The sequence below is a fragment of the Apostichopus japonicus genome, chromosome 18 (assembly GCF_037975245.1).
Source record: "Apostichopus japonicus isolate 1M-3 chromosome 18, ASM3797524v1, whole genome shotgun sequence".
NCBI classification, from domain to species: Eukaryota; Metazoa; Echinodermata; class Holothuroidea; order Aspidochirotida; family Stichopodidae; genus Apostichopus; species Apostichopus japonicus.
The window spans coordinates 13,309,911-13,334,004 of NC_092578.1; the positions used below are offsets into that span (position 1 = coordinate 13,309,911).

General features: G+C 38.0%; 1 protein-coding gene and 1 long non-coding RNA gene across 6 annotated transcripts in view; one reads left to right on the forward strand and one right to left on the reverse strand.

Annotated features, from left to right (window-relative positions):
- Positions 1 to 24,094, forward strand: part of LOC139958710 (uncharacterized) — a 162,080-nt gene that overhangs the window by 18,056 nt on the left and 119,930 nt on the right. For all 5 annotated transcript variants that reach the window (XM_071955995.1, XM_071956002.1, XM_071955994.1 and 2 more), the window contains exons 4-8: positions 6,021 to 6,085; positions 16,569 to 16,602; positions 16,908 to 17,087; positions 20,179 to 20,262; positions 20,499 to 20,839. In XM_071955995.1, the coding sequence (XP_071812096.1) occupies positions 20,662 to 20,839 (178 nt within the window). In that variant the 5' untranslated portion in view covers positions 6,021 to 6,085; positions 16,569 to 16,602; positions 16,908 to 17,087; positions 20,179 to 20,262; positions 20,499 to 20,661. The remainder of the gene's footprint in view (positions 1 to 6,020; positions 6,086 to 16,568; positions 16,603 to 16,907; positions 17,088 to 20,178; positions 20,263 to 20,498; positions 20,840 to 24,094) is intronic.
- LOC139958932 (uncharacterized) lies at positions 860 to 4,195 on the reverse strand. Its single transcript, XR_011789908.1, has 3 exons — positions 3,610 to 4,195; positions 1,686 to 1,906; positions 860 to 961 (listed from the first exon to the last, which is right to left on the reverse strand). It is a non-coding gene; the product is annotated as an uncharacterized lncRNA (long non-coding RNA).

Sequence of the window (24,094 nt, forward strand, 5' to 3'; positions counted from 1 at the left end):
TGTAATAAAAGACCACAAGCTTTCAGTAATTAAGTCAGGCCTAACATTGTAAACTTTTCCCATAGCATAACCCCTGAACCCAACTTGTAGAATTGTGAAACTGTGGTTCAGGAACAATGCAGTGTACCCCTGGAGATTTTGAGGGATAAAAGTTTGAAAGATTTTTATAATAGTAATCTGCTTAACAAATACCCTTAGTCCTGCACAAGTACCTGTGTGGTGATTGTTGAAAATTACTGTACTATGGCTTGCTGATCTTGCTTGGAATACAAAATTAAAACATCTTAAAACATGAGAAATGCATTTAAGAACAGTTAAAGCAAGGTAAGGCAGCAAAATATCCAGTAACCTCAACACTTAAGCATCAGGACCATTTCAGTTGTATAACAAGTTCCATGTTCTTGACAAGCAGCTGCAAATGTTCCCTAATACTTACAAAAACATGTAGTGCCACAATGTCACCAAACTAAAATATTTCAAGAAGTACATTGCAAAAGAATGAGTCCATTTACACAGTTAAATATGTAGAAGACTTCCCATGAAGACTGGTCTGCATTCTCTTGGTTCTGTCTGCTTGAAGCTTATAATATTAATTTCCTCTATCTTTTATATGGTGTAACAGTGTAACATATCCTGGAACTAGTTAGTTTTCTGTTACTGCTCTGCATTTATGTGAAGCAAATACTACATTACTGTGCCAATCCAACAACTACTCCCAGCAACTTCCTAACTCCATTGAAAGATGTGCTGTGTCCCAGAGGATATACATGAGATGTGTGAATCTACTTCGCGATTTACAGGACATACTTTTGCTTTGCTTGGCATCGGCTTCTATGCAAGCTTTTATGATTTGATTTGATTTGATGATTGTATTCACCCCACTGTAAACTGTGTGATAATCTTGCCTGGCATTTCTAATTAGAGCATATCCTTTGCTGTATTAGCCTGTAGATCTATCCATCTGTTGGTACAAAAAGAAAAGCTTTCTCTTAAAGATATGCTGATTTGGTCCCAATTATAGCACGCGCAATATAGCTTGGAATGTTTTGCGATTACCGATTAGACCTCACATGACCTCACACTCTACAAATGATGAAAACAATGAACTGCTTTACAAAACTAAATCTCCTGTAATTCAGCCAATATTTTAATCATCTCACAACCTTTCATATATACTATTTTCACTGTAAATTTCAATTCGTTTATCCATCCCATTTTGTTCCCATTAATTCTTGATTCATCTTGCCTTGTATACAACATTACACATTTTATTTATGCAGCCATGCATTCAATTGGAGCTGAAACAGCTCCCTACCATAGCAAGTGCTTTTAAAAGTTGCAAGTCATTCAAGCTTTACCAATTGTAAAGATTTCAAAATTTAAATATACATGTACATTTTATGTGGACCTAGCCTGACAATTTGGTGTTGTCTTGCATTGACCTTTAAGATTAAAAACCAGAGAGTGGATATAGCTCTAGTGTAGTTAAATACTATGGACATAGAGGAAAAGATACAGTACCACCACATTAACCAGATATACAAAAGTTTTCATCCCTTCTGATTGTTTCTTTCTTCATTCCATAACTTTGGAATAAATTACCTCAGTTGTTACTCGTATTTGAGATAATAGAGTCCTATGGAATCAAGTTTATGCGATGTCAAACCTACAGAATATTAACTTACTTTTTGGTTAATTCAGAAAATATCTTCCATTTTGCTGTCAATGATGCAGTAGGTCACCCCATCAGTTTGTCCCAGACGGCATCTGTGCTCTAGCTATGATTGCTACCGTTCCAACATTGACTTTTTCACTGCATGGCAGCTTCATCGTACAGTGTTATTCCCTTGGATAGTGGGCTGTTGTCATTCATCTTGAGATTGAGAATGTTGATCATCAAATTTGTCTGAGAAAACATTAACAGTGCCAATCAAATAAATATCAAATGGTCAGAGTGTAGATGTGCATTATTTCAATTTTTATTGTACACTTCTCTCCAATATATTTTGGGCAATACAGAGCTCAGATCTTTAACACTGAATATTGCACATTTAGTCAACTTGGTATTACTTATGGATCTAAATAGACTTAACAAAATGACTTACAGTATATGCAAGGGAAGGGATAGAAGGCTTTATCAAATTTTTGTGTTATATAGATTTTTGGAGGATGTTAACTTTTAATTAGGTGCACTCAGCTTTTGTAATAGTTACATTATGGAAATGTACTGACTCAATAACCTTTTGGATGCATGGCATTGTTATTTTGTACAAATTTTGGCTAGTTATAAATAAGACACTTGAAACACAATGCATCACTTGAGAGACTTAGATTAAAGGTATTCTGCATTGGCCCAAATTTGATGCTGGATTTTCTAGTGATATATCCTTTAACTGTTTTTATTGATACCCTCACTGGGATATTCAGACATCTTACAGTACAGTGGTGTTTAGAATGTCTGAGAATATTTTGGAGAGTAAAGACTTCCAAGAACCTTTTGAAAAGTTCTAACAATTATAGCATCTCTTATTCAATACAGGCTACTTGTAAGTTACATTTGCATGGTGACTTCAGTCTCTAATAATCTAGGCATAGCTACTGTACAGTATAGTAAAGGCTTCATAATTGACGCACCTCCGTAATTGACGCACCTTAAATTATTACTAGCAACGATGCAGCAGGCCACCTAAACTTTTTTGCAGTCAAACAGAATTACATATTTCATGAGTTTGAATCCATTTGAGGTATTTGCTGACCAAATTGTGGTATTTTTTAAGCTTTTAACACCCTCCCCCCAGTTTTGCACGTTTTTTGGCCATTTGGAAATCTTACACCCTTAAAATACCCAACATTACCTCAATATGAAAACACTACTCTCTGGGACATGACCTGTCAAAGCTTAGTGGCTCAGAGCATAGCAAACAGCATCTAAAGTCAATGGATGTATACTAAGGCCTACACTACAGTTAGCTTATCGACGAATGTGTCAATTTAGGGGTATGAAAGAACTTGACACGGCAGACATTTTGTGGTCAAATTCTGCTCAATTGTATGGTGCATAAGCACAGAACCTTAAATATTTTGAGATCAGAACATTTCTGAGGAACTACACATATGAAAAACACATACAGTTGAGTAATTTGGATTTTTCCTTGATAGATATCATTGATCAAATCCTTAAGTGCGTCAATTATAAGCCCACCATGCTACAGTATTTGGTCATGATTAGTAACATAATAATGCTACAGTATATCGCAATGTACAGTAACATAATTGTCCAGCAAAATCTAAGGCCATATATGATACATACATGCACAGTAGGCTAAGAAGTTACGCTGACCTACTTGAAATCTAATTTCTCTGGCAGTTGGTATTAATTTGTAGCTCAAACTACAGACCAGTTTACCCTTGACCCAATGCTAAGGTATTGTTAGGACTTGGACTATGGCCCTAGGCTACAGCCGAACGTAGGCCTTACAAGTTTTAGGCTACAAGCTAGACTATTGAAATATGGGTATGAACAAATAACGTGAAGGTGTATGCAACAACGTTATAATATCAACGTTATTAATATCACCAAACTTTATTGACTAATCTCATGGACCTTACCTGAAGTTGTTGGTGAGACGTTTTCGTGTTAACGGTACTTTTTTAAGAAAAAGTCAACAAGGAAAGAACCTGGGCACGAAAACCAAACTACCCGGCGAACGACTGACCCGATCTCAAGCCCAGTGCCCTTGCATCGAGAGGGAACAGATACTACACATCATCTAATATTAGCCGAAACTGTTATTGGGTTGCAAGCAATGCAGCCTACGGGTATGCGTTAGCCCTGGCGTATACAGTGTACACAGTGTAAAACGTATACACTGAATACAGGCTACTGCCGCTGTCAAGAAAACTACGGATGCCTGTACGTCAGGTCAACTTATATACCAACTGGGGGATATACTTTGAGAGCAAGACTTAGGTTTACCGTAAGGGTTTGACCAATTGGATTTTTCCTTGCCAAATGACCCAAAGAGTAGGTAGCAACTTATAACGACTGATATGCAGTCCTAGTACCATAAGGTATACTGATGTAAAATTTCAAGTTGATCCAATCATTTCACCTCAGGTAAACCTAAGCACCAACTTGGAGAAGTAAACGTAAATACCAATCCAGTGCTATATATATATATATATATATATATATATATATATATATATATATATATATATATATATATATATATATATATATATATATATATATATATATATATATATATATATATATATATATATATATGTGTGTGTGTAGACATCTAGAAATCAGCATGAACTGTTTGTCAGTGATGATCTCATACAGATCTCTGTTTATAGCTCCATGTACAGATGTATAGGGCTATTAGTAAATCTTATAGCCTCCAGCACAAGGGCAATTGCATTTGTGACAAACCACTAAACCAGCCTATCCACCATGGGATTCTCTATCAGAACTAATACAGTTCATTTCTTCCTTCATCCATCATGCTGCCCAACCTTCATTGCCCTTGGAGTCTCAACCCCCTTCCCCCTCCTAAAATGAAGAAAGCAAAGGGAGATTAATACTGGCCCCATCCCTTGTGTATGACTGGACTCTTATGTCATGGTCTTATGTCATTCAAAGGTCATCAGTATTGCAGGGGTCGTACCATACTAAGGAGACTATTTTGACCCATATTCAAGAGATGCATTTTACTGTCACCTGAAATTGGTGCCCTTCCATCACTGATATAATCACTCTGATATAGTCATCTGCCTGGTCAAACATCTATTTGCAAATAACCTGGAGGGTAAGAAACTTTCTGAAAGTACCTTTAAAATATTTTACATTTGGAAGCAACTTCTTATGTCCTTCATGGTAATAAGGTCAAGAAGGTAAAGGGGGGGGGGGGAAGAGGGTTATATCCAACATATTACTGCTATCATGTCATTTCAATTTGATAGATGAAGTTTCCCAGTTACATGTACCTCAGGAGTTTTGCTCTCTGTTGTGTCCCTTGACAACCTCATTTGGGACTTTTAGCTGACCTGGGAACACCTCCTCTGATCCTATCTTTACCAGGGATCTTAGATTGTTATTAAAGTTTTGTCATCACAGGCACATGGCAGAAAGCTATGCAGCAATTTTATGGTATTCCTAACTACATGACCCCTTAATAACAAAATGGAAATATATTTTTGTGGTAAAGGCTTTTAGAAGAATATAATTACCTTTGAGGGGGGAGCTGGAGGATACTGTAGGTTGCTAACTGTCAGGTACTCCAGGGAGTAGGCGGGAGATGACAGGCAGGTTTTTAAGTGCAGAGGTATAGTCAATGCAGGAAGTACATTGTTAGTTCTGTGGCCTCTGCTGGAACGCTTCAAACCTGTGTAGTCTGATATTTATACTTCATTGTAGGAACTGTCAACTTCAAAGCAGGTTTGTCTAAGCTGTAAGGAAATTCAACGAACATAAAGGAATAGGATTGCTTATTAGTCTGAATTGGTGAGTTTTTTTTTTGGAAGTTTAGTTCCTTAGAAGAAAGCTATATTATTGCTACTCAAATTGTACACACAAAACTCACTTTCATTGATTCATTCATTGCAAATAGTTATTACAAGATAGAGGTTGCAAAAGATGGCCAGAAAAAAAAATAATATGGATAGTAAGATGTGGGCTTAAGTTTGCCTGTCGAGCAAGTGTTAATCTAATTTTCAGTTTGTATAGGATAGTGGAAGAAAATAGTGGATGCTACTCTATGCCGGGGAAATGTCAAGGTTTGTCATATTGGTATTTGCGAATGTTTTGGTATCCAATTGTTGGAATTGACCAAGTAGGAAATAAAGAAATGTTCAAATTTGTGTAGCAGTTTTTCTTAAATAAATACTATGGGTTCTGTGTACAAAATCTTTGCACATTATTTACACAGCAATTTTACCATTTTGCATAGCATGATATAGGATAAGAGTTCTGTTCCTTGCTAAGCCATTAAATTGTTTCAATTTTCATATAGAATTGCTTCCGCTGAACCAGGCTTTGTGTGGGACAAACTTTAACGGTGCTTCCACTTGTCTGCAGGTGAGTGAATGCATTTCCAGAATTTCTTCAAACTCCTGACTAGGTGGGACGGATTTGAGTTCAGTTGAGAAATATAAAACATTAGTTACCTCCTTGCTCCCAAAGGGAGGATGAGCTATTGTAGATCCTTTGCCATGAAGTTGGACCAGGGAGTTGTTATGGAAACAACTCCCTGATTGGAACATATACAGCAATGTCAGTTTCAGGGTATTCTTCAACCTTGATGGGCAGGTACCCCAGAGTGAACCCTTGTGTCTCGCAGACCCCAGAACCAAAGGTCAAAGTAACATTACCCTATTTCACATTGGCAGAAAATGAGGTCATCCATCTATAAGCATTTAATAAGTCATAAGTCTCCTTAAAGTTTGAAATGCAAACTGCAAATGAATTATACTAAAAGTTGACAAGCAACAGAGCAAAAGATCTTAATGACCTGGATAAGCCCTTCTCCTGCACAGATCCATAAGTTTGGCACCTCTGGTGTTTTGAAAATATCCCCTCCCCGGGGCCCCTACCCCAAACAATCAGTTACCTCCTACATTTATATCTAAACAGAGAATAATTTAGAGTGGATAGATGAATGATTCACAATGAGTGGTAATCTTCCTTGTGTTAACAATTAGTATCAAAGGACCCACCCCCCCCCAAAAAAAAAAAAAAAAATCGGGGGAAAACGTCACAATAATTCATCACTGTTAAAGAGGTTATGAAATGAAAAAAAAAATCTTTATCATCGTATTCTGTACACTCGTAGCTTTCCAATGATACCCAATTTGTGTCAAACGAAGCTTGCATTCTCGAGGAATAAACGATCAAAAATTCGAGGGTAATAAAAACTTTCTAAAAATTGTTGTATTTACGGTAACACGGCGTGACGTCAGTCGAGGAACTCAGCTCACTTCCGAGACGCTATGTTTACATTCTTAAACGTCTGAGAACACACACCATTACACTGTTGCATTGCTCCGTAGTAATTGAGATTTGGTGTTTGGAGTTTGTTTTTACGTAAATTTATCTCGTAAATGTTAAAAATGCGGAGCCGATATGTGGTATCAGGTTGCTCCACCACAAGTAAAGACGGATTTCTACTGCAAGCTTTTCCAAAAGATGACAAAATCGAAGAATTTGAACACGACTCGCTCAAAACACTACACATACACAACGTTACAAGTGCCTGTAGGCCTATACTGTTGCCAAATTACTTTTTATGACCATAGCCTAGGCCTCCTTGATACAGCAAATGACGATTTTATTTATGGTTACCTAATATTTCGCACAAATTTTAAAGCCAGTTGGTTTAAGAACAATCAGTACTAGATCTGCAAGTTTTCTTTTGTGGTAAAACTGGCGTCGTGTTGTGATTTTACGTAACAGTTGGATGATACAATTACACTGGCTAGCCTGTTATACAACGTCTATTAGTTAGGTCTAGACCCCATGTTACCACTACTAGTACTATAGGGTTGCAATGTACAGAATGTCACATTTTCCTTGCACTGTAAGACACAAAATTCTAGAAGCTTCGCTACGAAGTTAAGTAGCAGGATCATCGACATTCGAGATAATTTAAATCATATGATGGTCTTAATAACGGTGGTTTTGTTTATGCTCAACTGACCAGTTTCGGTTCTGGGTCGTCCAACCGTTCTGCTCGGGGACTTCGATCGGCAGCGACGCGTCTCGGCACTGGGATCGTTTTACAATTCTTCTGCAAGGGGCTCAATTGATAGGGAAAAACACCGATATTATCTTCATCACCCTCAAAAACTATTTCCTCCTCTTCTTCCTCAAGAAAATAATTTTCGTCAAAGCTTACGAATGTCCTGAGAGATTTCCTCTGAATCGGAAGATTCGGGAGAAGACATTTTCAATTGATGAGAAGAGTGTTGTGGTTACATGTAGTAAACTGTGTAACGCCGTATCGGTAAACAGCGGGGAGTCGGCTTTGGCTGAAATGGTTCCTTTGATGACGTCAGATGAACTGCGGTGGGCAGCTTTGCTTTTTTTTACGAGTGGCAGCTCGAGAGGTCTCTGGGGAATACTTTGACAGCGAATTTCTGGCGTTTGAAGCCGTATTTACGGAAAGTTGTGCATGGATGGTGTTGTAGTAATGTATATAAACCATTCTAAGACATGAAAATTTTTCATTTCATAACCTCTTTAAAAGTATGATTCTGGAGTCAGGACTCAAAACCTAATTTTGTTCAGTGTAGGGTTCACAGAAAGATGTAGTCATGTTAACTTAAAAAAAGTATTGCCAGATTGCGTAGCTAGTAATAAATTTTTGGATTCGAAATCAGTGTTTGCTGGCAATGAGATATTCAACTCTGTGGATTGCCCTCTTGTTTACACTTCTGTTTGATCCTGAGGAAGATCCTGATAGGATCCAAATTTCAGGCTTGCTTAATTTTACATATCAACCTCAAACGTAGAGCCTACAGCTCTGTTTATACTACACTCAGAGCATGATGTAGAATCCTGCCCTCAGGTTCAATTTTAGTTTTAATCTACGACCCCATGATTTTAACCCTTGGATAGACTGTGATCAATGGAGGATCAGAAACTGCGTTCTGAGTTAGTTAACTTTGTGATGTTGTTGTTTGTAAGTGCGTAACATAATAACAGCGCTGTAAGTCACACAGGTATTGTCTTTAGTAATTTAAGGTCAGCAGAGACTATAATGTGATCTAATGATGCGTAAAAGTCTTAATGGTAGAAAAGATGAAATAGAGGTGAGATTTTGTATGGTCTTGCAAACCTTATCTATACAGGTTCAATAACATAAAGACTCTGGGAATAATTCAGTGTTCAAATATTGTTTAGCAGTTGTAAATTCCCTGAATTTTTCTCTTATTAAATACTACTGTCTTTGTGTACAAATACTACAATACATCTTTGCACTTATTTCCTTTTTATAGCACTTATTCCATTACGACTGGACTGAACTTTCTTTGATTTGTTTACTTCTTTATAAGCATTTTGTCTTTGACATAACTGAGTACAATATGTGGTCTTTATGACTGCCTTGTTCATGATGCTCTTCAGAGTAATCCTGAAGCCTACAAAGCCAAACCCTGATTAATTCAATACTGCTTTACTGGATCTAACTATTCGGTAGAGCTGTAGATTAATTTAAAGTCATATACGGAGGTTACAATAGTGTCCTTGCTATAGTGGCCCACAAATAACTTGGAAAAGGTATACTTGTAACCTTAGCAATATGATTAATTGATGACCTGGATGACTAGAAGAGTGTGGCATTGTAGGGACATGTGGGGGGCAGGGAGGGGGTTTAAAGGAATAGGGTAGGGAAAGGATCAGAGGTGGGAAAGGGGTGATGGTAGGGAGAAGGGTTGAGTGGGGAAGGAGCCTGTACTCTGTACAAAGAAGAGTGAGAGCCCTAGGGTTGTAATCTCTTACAGCTAATATGTCACTTTTATGTCCTACTAATTGGCTTTTAACTTCCAATGATATTTACAGTCATTAAACTTGAACAAATTTGTGCAGTGTTTCCTCTTACTCATAGAAAAAACTATGCCAACTGGATGTTTTCTGGGGTACTATATAAACACATGCTGGGTTTGATTGAGTTAAAGGGGTACTCTCATGGAGCGCGGGCTTTACTATGAGATATAGTTATTAACCTAATTATTCTGTGTTGGTCAAGTGCCTTCTACCTGATGTAAAATTCAGTTATGCCAAAATTAAAGAGCAGCTGGTATGTTAAAATTGAGTCGGACTGAGTTGAGAATACCTAAAAGAAACTTATCGTCTTAATTAATTGAACAGTATGTTAACATCGATACCATTGGTATATTGCTGTACAGTATGCATGTGTGATTTGGAAGGATATCTTTTCGAATCAGTTTTCAAGATTTGCATGGTGTCCTTCCCTACCAGTGTGCAGCAGTGGTAGACCTACCTGCCACACAAAATTTGAATCTTCAGTCGATGTAGGAGAAAACACGCTAGAGATGAGATAAAACAATTGGTGTACACTCTTCTTTGATTAAGAATTTAAAAAAAATTCAAGCATGCTAAAGATTAGAGAAGTTTTCAATTGCTACATCTTGGGGGTTCTGACTCTACACATTAATTATTACCAGGCATTATATTGTTAGTAGATCTTCCTGCAAGCAGAAGCCTCATGGCTTATCAGAGCAGCAAGCTAACCGAAGTCAGTCTCTTAGATTCATATTTAACATCCATGATTATGAAAATTTGTCAATTGTCAACAACTCTGTATAAACTGGACGACGTACATTAATCTTGGAGTGACTCGAACTCGGGACCTTATGATTGGAAGGCACCAGCGTTATAACCACTGAGGTAACACTCCTTGAGGATGGTTTAGTTATACTGTTAAATGTTTCAGTGAGCAAAATGGCTCTGAGGCTGGAGCAGTCAAGTACTTCTTGAACTTTGAACATGAGTGACCATTATTTAAATTTCTAGCATATTTGAGGCACTACTGATGACTGATGAAGTAATACCTTCTGGATAATTGTTTTGGGGTTTAAGTTTCCATCAAAATTATTGCTTCTTATTTTAAAAATTCCAAACACTGCAGAAGACAGCTTCTTTAGAGAAAGATAACTCACTTTTGATTGTGTTTGCGAAGTCAATCGAAGACCGACTTGCTTTTGACAAAGTTTTGGAAACCTGTGAAAAGTGACTCTGCAGTTGTGCATTACTATTGCACTAAGGCTAACTATGGACTCATTGCATAAGCATTAACATTGCTATTGCACTATCAACTCATTGCATAAGCATTAACATCCCCAGGAGATGGAAAGGCAAGGTATTAAACTATGGACTTGCATAGTTGCACTATGTACTTATGCACGCTTTGGCCACAATCTCTAGTTGAATGAATGAATTCCTCAACTCAATGATGTCATACTGTCACGAGTATGCTTGACGCAAGTCTAACGACTATCGTGCAGCTGGATAAATTTACTGATGAATATTCATTTGTTGTCTGTTTTGCTCATGAAGTTCGTATTAGTAACATTCGACATTCTAGTATGCTTTGTTTAATTCACTGATTGCTCCACAGGCATCAATTGAATTTGTGTAAGTCGTTGTTTAGATTACTTTGCATAAAATGCAGGTAAAGGGTTGGTATGAATAGGCCGGGTAAGCAGGTCAGGGCTTGGTATTCGTATTTGGTACTATACTTGGTGCAAAGGTGCTGGGTGCACCGCAGCAGTTACTTGTTGCAGTTGGACACGATGTCCGTTGGGCGACGTTAGCCCGCAGTACTTGGCTATTTTACTATGGTATATGTAGGGGCAACTTTAGTTCCCCGCTGATGAATTCGTGGTAGTATATCTTGTCAGATATCTTAAAGGACCTGCTGATACCTGTAAAAAAGCCGGCAACTGACCGAATTCAGGTTTTTGCCCCTGGTTATGAGGATTGAATAAAGCTCATAGTAAAGACACACGCCACCCGAGTATATACGTTGTCCAGTTGAATCGTTTTACCATACCCGTGACACATACTATCAGCCTTAGGGGATCAAATTAACCATCCTTTCTTTTTGAAGCTACTGTAGTGTTACTTTTCTAGTTTTGTTACTTTATAGTTTTGTGCGATTTCTAAATAGTTGTTGAAACTTTTGGCCTCAGAGTGGGGCATATTGTGTATGAATAATGTATGTTTGTTTATATTGCTCTTCCATCATGCATTCAGATTACTATATCAGGGAATAATTTATCCTGTATTACATTGCAAATTACTGCTATGCAAAAAAAGGCAAATTGCAGAATATATACAAGTGAAGAGATGTGTAGCAGGTTTTATACACAGGACCTATATAGTATTTAATATTAAAGGGTGTGAAGACTCGCGCACAAAGAAACGTCTAATGCCGGTAATCTGACCTATTTTCGAATGAGGTGCAACAGAAGTGTTAGACACCACCATCGATCCCAGAAAATACACACACAGCTTGCTACTGTTGGTAATTAGACACTAGTGTACAGTCAAAACATACAGCTACGGTCAATACCCACAACACAGTGTATGTATAGCAGCGTGGACATCTCAGGTCTAGATGAAAGATAACAAGGTATCACGTTTCTGCAGTTTGTAGCTACAAGAAGAAAACGTCATTTGCAAGCAACGGAAAGTTAACTTTTTCAGAGGGCGGCATGCAGTTTGGGGCGAGTCTTCAATGCCTTTAATATTAATATTAAAGAGAAAATACATCAGAGCATTCCAAACTGCTACACAATAAAGTTGAACAGTAAATTATTCCCTAGCTGTACAAGCTGGCACGATAGTCCCACTTTAAGCACGGATTGACTGTGTACACTGATAATTCCTCAATTAAGAGTAATAGAGCAGCATGCCTGGGAAGGGCGCTAACTATACATATTACTCATTGTATGGATCAAGGCTTCCCTGTATGACAAGGCAGTAGTGACTTCCTTATCTAGTATGTTCCCTTGATAAGAATGTCACTTTCAATTAAAAATACACTCGTCTTAACCTCGTAGATTTTGAGTCAGTCTCTGGAAGGAACGTAAAGGTCATTGTATCTCAAGTATCCCATCCACACTTACACTGTCCCTATAATGTTAGGCAACGGAACAATTAGTTCCAATCTCAGACCTACCATGCAATCCCACAAAGAAATTAAAGGGTGTGAAGACTCGCGCAAAAAGAAACGTCTAATGCCAGTAATCTGACCTAGTCTCGAATGAGGTGTAACAGAAGTGTTAGACACCACCATCGATCCCAGAAAATACACACACACAGCTTGCTACCATCAGTAATTAGACACTAGCGTACAGTCAGTACAGTGGCGGAGCGTCCATACAGTCAGGGGGGGGCGGATGCCCCCCCTGACGGACTCAAATGGACTGCTGGCGCCCTTTTCAGCTTTTTACCACTTTTTACTTATTCGCGATTATTTACTTTTTTTATTGCGCTCTCATCTACCTATTGACATTTGTCACATTTTGTTGGCGATGACACCTATTTATTCTTTGTTTATCTGCAAATTAGCAAGGCCAGGAATGGGTCATTTCCGGCGATCTAGGAAGTATCTTTACTCAAAAAGTTTCTGTACGCTCCGCGCCAACCTGTGGTGGCGCTACGCTTAGATAATGTCGAAAGCGCCCCTACATACCGTTCTGGCCCCACTTGACCAATACCACTAGCTACGCCACTGATTCAGTACATACAGCTGCGGTCAATACCCACAGCACAGTGTACTAACGATACAGCGATGGACATCTCAGGTCCAGCTAAAGATAACAAGGTATTACGTTTCATTACGGTACTGTCTGCATTTTGTAGCGACATAAAAAAAACGTCACTTGCAAGCAACGGAAAGTTAACTTTTTCAGATGGCCGCATGCGGATTGGGGCGAGTCTTCAATACCTTTAAACTGGAGATTTCCACAAGTAAAAACCTGGAGATTTCCACAAGTAAAAACCTGGAGATAGGTGCCTGAAACATGGAGATTTTACAAAAAAATGTTCTACAAAATCAAATAAATTATTTTGGATTTAAAATTCCAACAAGTTGTTTTATATTCAGTCAGCATGTATTTCTTGGAAGCTGATGCACGGTTGTGGAACATGAACAGTAGGTACTGTACTAGCTATGAGTATTGGCTGTCACACTGTAAAAGTGTGACTGTTGCATGGCAGGTATCAGACTATTGGTGAATTCCAGCGTGACTGATGGGACATTTGATAGAAAAGTTCAACAAAGAAAGTTATATTGTTGAGAAGTGGGAGGGGGCAGAAGGCTGTAAATTGCAACAGTCACTTGGGCAACCCCCAGTTGGTCCATCATTGAAGAATTGTTCACATAAGTGTGTTCCTTTTTGATAGGGAGCACTTAGAGTAGCCCTGTGACTGATGGGACATTTGCGGACCACCATTTTTAGGTACGTTTAGTTAACTTGTAAGTGCTATCTCAGAATGAAAAGATTGAGTTGGGTATATACCCCTCCTGGTTGCTACTTAATGTAGCTATATCAGAGCACCACCATTGAGAGAATATTGGCATTAGCTATTTCACACAGTGGCATTTCCCTTGTGACTGATGGGACAGAAGCTCTGTGACTGATGGGACGCTATCTCCTCCAAAATTATAGCAAATTTTGTTTTAGCACTAACTTCAGTTTGCATCCACATATGGTGCCAACTAGCATTAAACTTGGGTCATCTGGGCTCTAGCCACCCCTAGTCATCACAGGTAGGGCCCACTTGAGTTGGCCCATGGGGGTGTCGGTCCCACATTGGTTTGCCATATGAGCATCCCATAGAAGCAACTGGCATATGTAGAACAGACACAGGCCCATGGGAAAACCTGTTCCATTCCACACTTGCTGTCTCATATAGCCCCATGAGTTTGAGTCATGGGTGTGTGATTTGTTGGGGCCTCACTGGGAAAGCTGTTTGGGCCCATATTTGGTGAGGTATGTTGCCCATGTATGGGACTCATGTCATCCCACTTCTGTGTATCAAGTACTGACAACTGGAAAAATGAAACACAATCCATATGCATTTGAAACTTGCCTTTTATTTATTAATGTCAACAACAGAACGAGATGAGCCTTGAAACATGCAAACATTGATAATTAACAGGATACTAATTATACAACATTGATGAAGTCATTTAAGTCACATGAGCTTTTGACAATATGCTGAGCTTAACCCTGGACAGCAAAAGTACCGAGATACTTTCAACTGTGGATTACGATCCAATCTGCCCATCATATAGTGAAAGTTTAATACAAATTTTTTGAGCCATGTTCTCCATTTTCCCCAAATTACTAAAGTGGTCAATATAACATGAGGAAAGAGCCAAAACTAATAGGCAAAGGGGCATACACATACTATAAAAAGGATCCACCTGGCCTTACCAATGATTGGATTGGACCTTACATCATTGAAGTTACAGCCTAGTGGTTCTGTGAGAACTAATTCACTTGTGTGACGGGCACTCCTGTGGTGATACTGCCAACCAGGAGTGTGGTGTACAGTGCTTCAGGTCCCTTTTTCCTCTGATAGACCCACCAGTTCCTTCAACTCGGCCTCATCGTTCTGTGATCCAAGAACATTGCATTCCTCAAATTTTGGACAGAAGGGCCTGTATGCAGTGATCCAGCCCTCTCCACAAACCTCTGTGCATGCCACTGCTGTAGATGATAATAGTTGTTATGTCATTCCTTTTTAGGAAATTAGGTATGAATGGAACGATACTATTCTTGTACTATTACTTTTAGGCATTGCAAACTGTACAATATAGGCTATACTATCTGAACCATATACTGTGACTGATGGGACAGTAAAATCCAAAGACCTGACATGTATACCAATCTTGATTCAGGATAACGTTCACAGGTCAATGAACACTTCATCATGTCACCATCATGTCAGTGACACAAACTGCTTTCAATAACATGGTCTAACAAATTAATTTGAAGAAATATACTGTACCTGTATTCTGATTTGCGTTTTCGTTCACGTTCTCGGCGCTCTTGTTTCTGTTGTGAAGACATCTCCCACTTCTTCTTGTGGGCCCACTGTTTGCGATACGCTGATTGTGTTTTTTTGTATGCATCATATATCCCCTCTGCTTTCAAACGTTCCCTCCTGTTTCGCTGTCTCTCAGCACTGGATTTCCCCATTTTGCATTACACCACACATGCAGCCTAATTCTGTGACTGATGGGACAGAAGTTTCAGGTTGTCTAGCACATAACCATATACACAATTGAAGAATCTCTGCTCATGCCAGATTAGGCCCTGAGTAGTACTAGATAGATAGACCCCCAACAACAGCTGAAATCATTCTGTTGGCTTGTGACAAAAACAAATGTTAAAAAACTGTGACTGATGGGACATGTCCACACTCATTATTTCAAGAAATCACACAAAGATTTATATTCATATAGACACCTGTAACTTTGCAGAAGGTGAAAGGTCTCAAGGTGACTTCATACTCAGAACAAAGTTGGTCATTTCTTGAATCATGCCAACTATTAAAGGGGCACTCTGAATTTTAGGAAATTTTGCTCATTTTCGTTCCCTGCAGCACTTAATGGTTAAATGCATGCTGCAGTGAGGAGAAACACGTTATAAGCCAGGTGAAACCTGTTTTGGGTAGTTTAACTGTCATGTTTATCAAATATCTCCCTCAAGTGACTGCAACCTAAAGTTGATTTTTAGTGAAAAATGCATCAATTCCATGGAATTCACCTATTATGAAGTATGAACCTACACTTAGATATTAGTTCCATGACATATCATATACTTGAGAGCTGTGTAGTTTGAATACATGTTACAATGTCATACAGTACGATTTCTGCAAACTTTTCCAAGAAATTGACTTGGTTGCCATAATTACCCTGCAGCTATTCCACCTTGCACCAAAAACTACTGGTCCACCTCACATATGGTCAAAATTAAATAAATATGTTCGACTCAGTCAGAGCTGTCTGTTTCTCTTTCAGATCTGACATAAAAGCTGTGATCAAACAAAAAAAGGTGAGTGCTTTTGCCATAATTTTGCCTAAATCGAACAGGAAGTCACCTTTTTATGACAATATTTCTATTCAGTTATATTAACAGAGCTGTTGAAAGAAACGAGCCCAGCTTAGACAAACCCTCCAGGTTCTGTTTTAAATTAAAGTTCATAACAGTATAAGTAGTGAACTTTTGGCAGTAGCAACTTTTAATCATAGTTTTGTAGATGAAGAGAAGGTCTGCAGGCAAAAAGCATGATGGGAATATTTTGATCGGGATTCAGGGAGTTTGTTTGGTTATAATATTACAACCTCGGCTTTCTGCAGGAAACTGTAGCGTGTGAAATCTCATCAAACTTGCCAGTAGTTTACAACTCCATGCTTGGAAGTGAGTCACGGCAGATCACATGTCACTCGTAGACTACAGTTTATCTTACGCTGGAGAAGAAGTGTGGACCAGTCTTGGGTTCTGTTTGAACTTGGAAGGATTTTGTGCGAAGAAAAATAGTAAGGGAGCAATTTTTGTTTTCCTATTTTGATAGTATCTGTATGAATTGCATTCAAAAAGCCTCTTTGTCGATCTTTGGCCAACTTATTTTAATGCAGAAATTTATGTTTGATTTAGTTCTTGAAGAAACATGAATAAAGAAGTAGCCAAGTGATGGCCGTACTTACCTTGTTTCCAAGAATATATTGTAGTGTTTTAAGTTTGAATGAAAAATTGCAAGAAGAAGGAAAGGATTAAGGATTGAAAAGAAGGATTAAGGAAAGATCAGACCAGGCAATGTAGGCCTAAACTATGTTTAGTATTGTTCAGTTTTGTTTTCAACACCCACCCACCCCCTCCTTAATCCCTGCCCCCCATCCATTGCACAAGTCAAAGACAAGTTTTGTTGTCTAATTTTGCTCACAAGTAAGGTATTTGAAAGTAGATGTTGTGTGTGACCTACATTAATAAGTCCTGAAGATAATTCATCAAAACTGCTGTGTTATGTTACATGTCAAAAGCCTGATCCTGTTTTAAACATGATTGTGCAAGTGTGCTAATTTATTATGCCATAGTTGTATCTTTCATGTTTACTTAAAATGAAATTTAGTTGTAATTTATTTTGTTTGTTATTAATTTGAAAGTTGGAAAGCTCTACCAATGGATGTGTCCACATTATCAGTGTAACTGAACGTTTATAGTGCATTCACTTGTTTTGGGAAGTAGCTCAAAAGTTCATGAACTTGAAGAATTATCCAATAAATGGATGAACAAATACAGAAACCAGTGCCTTGGTAGGCAAGACCAATGAACAAAAGAATAAATATACCTCAAAGTAAACAGACTAACAATATCGACTGACTGAGTGAATATGTGTATGAAAAGATCCTCAATTGTGTGTGATATGGTGCTGTCATGTATGGTACTATGGTGTTGCCATATGACAATCCTGTCATATGGTTAAAATACCATGCATGTATGCTTTCTTTTGTGTAATAATGCTGACGATACCGATGGTGTGCCCTCCACTCCCCCAACCTCCCCCCTCCCCTCCCCACCCCAACCCCATTTATTGGTTAATTGGTGCATTTCAAGACTCCAAGATTGATTTGTGTTTCACATCATATGTATGACTGAAACGCTTAAGGATTATGAAAGTTCAGATAATTATGATAATAGGACGTGAGCCAAGAAATAAACCCTTTTGGTTACAATCCTTATTTATCTGTTATTTGACCACAATTTAACTCACCAAAATTGTGGTTACAAAGTACATATAGCTCTACTGCAGGCAATTCTGGAACCATGCAGTACAATCGCCAGTCAGTCTACAATCAAACAGTAGTATTGGTTTAATAATTCCCCAACCGTTCAAAACCGAAACCGTTCTCCCTGACAGACATGTACTGGTATGACACAGAACTTGTCTTTCACCTAGGATATCTTTCCAGAGCATTTGTAATTCTTTGCTGATAAATGTTATTCCCGGCAGAATTCATGGGACTTAACATCAAAGGTAAAACCTTAGTTCACCAGCCCTGAGTTGGAGCTGATTCTGAAATATGATTCTTGTTAGAGCAACAACCAAGATTCGATTACTTCAGTCATTATCAAGAATTTATACTTAGAAGCAATGTGAAACAATGGTAATATCAAATAGAAAACATCAGTTTTATTTTTTGCTTACAGAAATGAAAACTGCTGTTTCATTGAAAATAAGAGATCCACTCCTGAATCCTATTGTAACTGCTTTGTGTAACCACTTCTTTGCCATCTATGTTGAGTGATTGGCCCCACATTTGAGCATGTTAAAAGTGCTTAAAATTGTTCCCTGGAAACTTTGAGTTTTGGACAATCAAATTGTCACTTCAAGAGTTGTAACTGAGACAATTAAATGTCTTATTGAAGGAAACTCTCTTAAGGGAAACAATAAAAAATATGTTGAAGTTTAAGCATGAGGGAGTATTAATTATTCTACTTTCTAGCATATTTTAGGGCAAAAATAATGATGACCTTGAAAGATAGCTGGGAAAAGTGTGTGCCCCATGTACACTATATTTCTTCATGGAAGCCATGAAGCCCTTCTAGAAATTTGATTTGTTTTAATATATAGTATTGTGTTATTACTATAGGGTATTAATTGGTTGGAGCAAAGCGCCAGAGAAATCGAAGTTCTCACTATATCTTAGATAAAGCAACGTGCAGGGTAGGGGCCGAAGTCTATGGCCTTTACAGTGGTCCACATAACCAATTGGTGTGAGATTTTGTTTCAAAGTTTTTGTTTTGCAGACTGGATTTGGCCCGCAGATCACCTTTTGTTAACCCTTGTCATATTTCAGTGCATGTTTTGAAATTCAAGTTTGATCGGGAGGGCGTTTACTCTCAGACTACACACTTGATTCAAACCATTTGCACTAGTGATTTGGTATGGGATCCTACATGAATGCAAGCAGCTGCATAGTTAGGTATCTCATTAGTTAACATATTGTATAGCCACATTACATTTTGCACAAGGAGTCACTTAAACCACTTGTGTAATATTCCATGCAAAGGCTTTAGCATATTTCTTCTCACACTAAAAGATGCAGCAAGCTGGAAATTAACCTTGCAAATAATAAAACTGCAAAGTTCTGCAGCCCGATTCTTCTATGCAAAGTAGGCAATGCTACCAAAAGTTGCTTGAAAGAGTTGTTGGTCTGAGTGACTGGTTGATGAATATATCGAGAAGTCACAGATTTTGTTGAGGTTTTAATTTTTCAAGCATCTGTTAGACTGTGCTGCCACAACCTTCCACTAACATATGACATGCACATGTGTTCTTCTGAGGGGTGATGCTATTCAGAATGTGACCTGTGCAGCTGCTTGGAGCAGGCAGGTGGGCAGCTTGAAGTTACCTTTTGTAACATTGACCAAGCACCATATGACCACAAGTGAAAGCAAGAGTGTGGGAGAGATCAAAATGGGGTGGACTATGTTGTGTCTGCCGTGATATGGTGCAGTGTGGAAAATGGCAGTAACATTTCCCTGTTTGCAGAATGTACCTGTGACCAGTCCTTTAAGCTATTTGTTTGAATGTAGTATTTGTTTGAATGTAATTGTCTCTCTGGGCAGATGAAGATAACTGTGCAGAGGAAGCCTACTTAACCATCATTTCATCCAAGTCTTATCATGCTGTGCTGAAGAACAAAGCTGTCGGTACGATTCAAATTTCATTTGTTTTAGTGTGATATAAGTGAAGGCGTTTATAAGGATTCAACGAGCTGTGTAAAATTATGTAAAAATATGTGTTAAATATGACATGGCTAAATTGTTTTGCATTATACAGTATTTGTAAAGCTGATAGTGAAACCAATAGTTATAAAGAAGTTTAATTTCAATATTTAGCAAATACACTCTCTTTATAACCATTTTTGTGTTTTTTTCTCTCACAGATCTGAATTTATCTGAATTTTCCAATACAAAGCATTTGCTGTCTCTTCTCTATATGTCCACTACATGTCTCTAGCATCGCAGGACATTATTTCTAACTTGTGCAGTAAATTTGCAAACATCGATTGACTAAGTCTGTAAACTGGCAGTTTGATCCCTGAGATAATGGCTAGTAAAGTGATTCGGCGTAGCAAGTCAGATCCCAATCACATCTTTAGAAGGAAACATATCGCGTACGTGGATGGCAAACTCTTCATTAAGAGAGGATGTGAAGAGGACGAGGAGGAACTCCTGGGGAGAAGAGAGGATCATGGGAGATTTAGAAAGAGGAAACCCGCAGAGGGTACGTAGACATGTCTAATGTTTCGGAAATAATTAACATGAAATACGGATATTCGCCCTGTATATACAGGCTATCATCAAGTCAATGAAATTAATCTATCTAGTTGGTTAATTTAATTGTGATTCATCCGTTCGAAATCATTTTATGAGTGAACCAAGAAGTATGTTATGTGTGAATTTAGGAACCGAACAGGTAAAATTTATTTTCCGATTATCTACTATCCGATTTCGGGGGGGGGGGGGGAGTTAAATACCACATGGCACCTGATTTGTGACATTATGACATCATCATAGAATAATAAACTATGATTCAAAAATAGATGTAAACATTGTGCAAATTAAGGCCTACAAAATATAGGGTGAATCTTTTGCAGTAATTCATTGCTTCAATAGCTTACTCCATAAAATCTGAAAACCCCTTTTTTTTTGTAACCTTTACACCAAGCATGAGATCTGCATTTCTTCTGTCAGCAAACCTTAGTTAAGAGCGTTTTATTTCCCGCAGGACAAAAGTTGCTCAGGGAAGGCTTTGTTTAGCTATCGCAACTTCCCTGAGCTAGTATCTCGTCATTAACTTTATAATTAATAGTGAGTGATCCACTTTGGAACATTTCTTTTGTTGGTTTGGTTTTGCAGTTGTTTTTTTAGTCTTTTTACCAAAACTTGGAAAATGTGATGTACACCATGGATACTAGACTGCCAATTGAAGTGTTTCATCGATATCAGGGCTCGTAATTGGGGCTTTTCACTGGCTAAATGTCGGACGATTTTAACTGTTTTCTGCCATTGCTACATGAATGTTGCTACTTTATTTTAATTTTAAATGGGAATTTGATTTTAGCCAGTAGTTATTTGTTTATGCACTGGCATTTGCTTGCAAGTAGCTAAACTTTTGAAATCCTAGGGCCTGCATGTATTCAGCAGTAGGTCAACATATGTATGTATGTATGTATGTATGTATGTATGTATGTATGTATGTATGTATGTATGTATGTATGTATGTATGTATGTATGTATGTATGTATGTATGTATGTATGTATGTATGTATGTATGTATGTATGTATGTATGTATGTATGTATGTATGTATGTATGTATGTATGTATGTATGTATGTATGTATGTATGTATGTATGTATGTATGTATGTATGTATGTATGTATGTATGTATGTATGTATGTTTGTATGTATTTTAGATCCAGTACTCCTGCAAGCAGGAACTCGCAAAGAAGCCTCATTGGCTTATCAAAGCCGCAAGCTGACCGAAGTCAATCTCTTACATTCATATTTAACGTCCATGATTATGAATTGTCAATTGTCAACAACTCTGTAACTGGACGACATACATTAATCTTGGGGGACTCGAACCCGGGACCTTATGATTGGAAGGCACTGGCGTTAACCACTGTGCTAACACTCCACGCTAACATATGAATATTATGTGTCAACAGATATCAAACAAGATTAAAAAACAGCATCATAAGTAGTAATAGGTACTAATTATCAAGAAGAAACCTGCTTAACTTCCCTTTAATGATTTTCTTGAGCTAAATATATTACTTTAACAGAGGATATGACTGTACAGAGCCACATAGGGTGGGTTTTTATAGTCTGACAAGCGATTGAGACATTTCAGACCACAGTAAATAACCCTAACAAATTGTCGTATTTACTGAAAAAACACTTTTTAAAATTGATCTAGAATGCTCAGTTTCTTGCCTTTTCTTATGCAAATGAGTGGCCTACTTAGGAAATATAAAATTGTGTCTTGCAACATACTTTCTTTAACAGTGAGTTAGATTAAACCTCCCATTAAGAAAACATGGAAAGTTTTTCCCCTGTGTTGATTTACAGATGTACTGTAGGCTACACTTTATTATGAATCCACGATGCTATATTCTCCAGTTTGTCTATTAAATTAAGGCAGTTACTGAAACCTTTATTTTTAATTTAATGAAAGCAATTAATAGAAGCTGGATGATAAAATTAGGAAATGAAAAGTGCATGTACCTATACGACATAAGAAAGCCTTCAGATTTCACTCTGTGCCTCTTATAACTTACAGTATATGTGTCATAACTACTTGGGGCCCATGTGGGATACCAGTTTAGGGCACAACCCAGGGTCATTGCCTGCAGAAAATATACTCATAAAATGATATTAGGCACATAAATGTGTATCATGTACTTATATATAGAAAAGCTAATATTTTAGGGTGTATTAGTTTCTTGTTTTTTGCGAAAAATCTCTGCTTCCAGGTTTAGGCACTTAACCCCTCCCTTCCCCCCCCCCCCCCCCACCAGACTACAAAGTGGCATCACACATGTTAAACTCAACTTCTTGCTCCCATTCACAATTATTAGACCTTTTTCTGACACAACCCTGACATAAAGTGAGGGGGAGGGCAGGGAATATTAGTGGCAAAATTTTATGCGGTAGTTTTGAATGGTCAGACCTTTGTCTCATATAATATACAGTTATTATTCCTGTGTACAAATACTGCTGTACATTTTTGGATTTGTATAACAATTTCACCATTTTGTATAGCATTTTGTGATGTAATATGGGATAAATTATATCCCTGGGATAGAGGTGGGGAGGGGGTGGGGAGTGGGAAAGGGGTGTGTGATGCTTATTATGAACCAGTGAGCTAATTTAAAATTTGATGACAAAATGTCAATGGAAATTTAACTGTTTTGGGTTGGAATGGAGACAGTAGGGTAAGGTGACCATCTTTTCGTGACTGAAATCGGGGACATTTATTGCGTGACTGATATGGGGGAGCCTAGGGGTTTGATGTTAGATGTAAAATGGTGATACTTTGAAGCACATTTTAAAACAATTTTATTTTCAAAAATGTAGCTTTTTCTTAAATGAAATCCACTTACTTTACGTGGTTCTTTGAGAGCTTGTGATTTGCTCATGCTCACACTATAAGTGTCGTTGTGTCGCAGTAGTTGCCATTTATACGGTCGAAAGAGTGCTAGGCTAGATCGATCGAGCATATTTTTAACAGTGTTTCCACTTTACACTGGCCCACCTGAAATACTGGTTATAAGTTCCGTTCTGCGACTGCACACTTGACTAAATTTTGTTTTTACAATTATTTTACTAATAATGTGGGATATTTTCGAAATTCCTGAACATTTTGACGAATTGGGGACATTTTCGGGGACACTTGTTCATCGGGGACAGCACACTGTAATCGGGGACTGTCCCCGAAAATCGGGGACGTCTGGTCACCTTACAGTAGGGGGT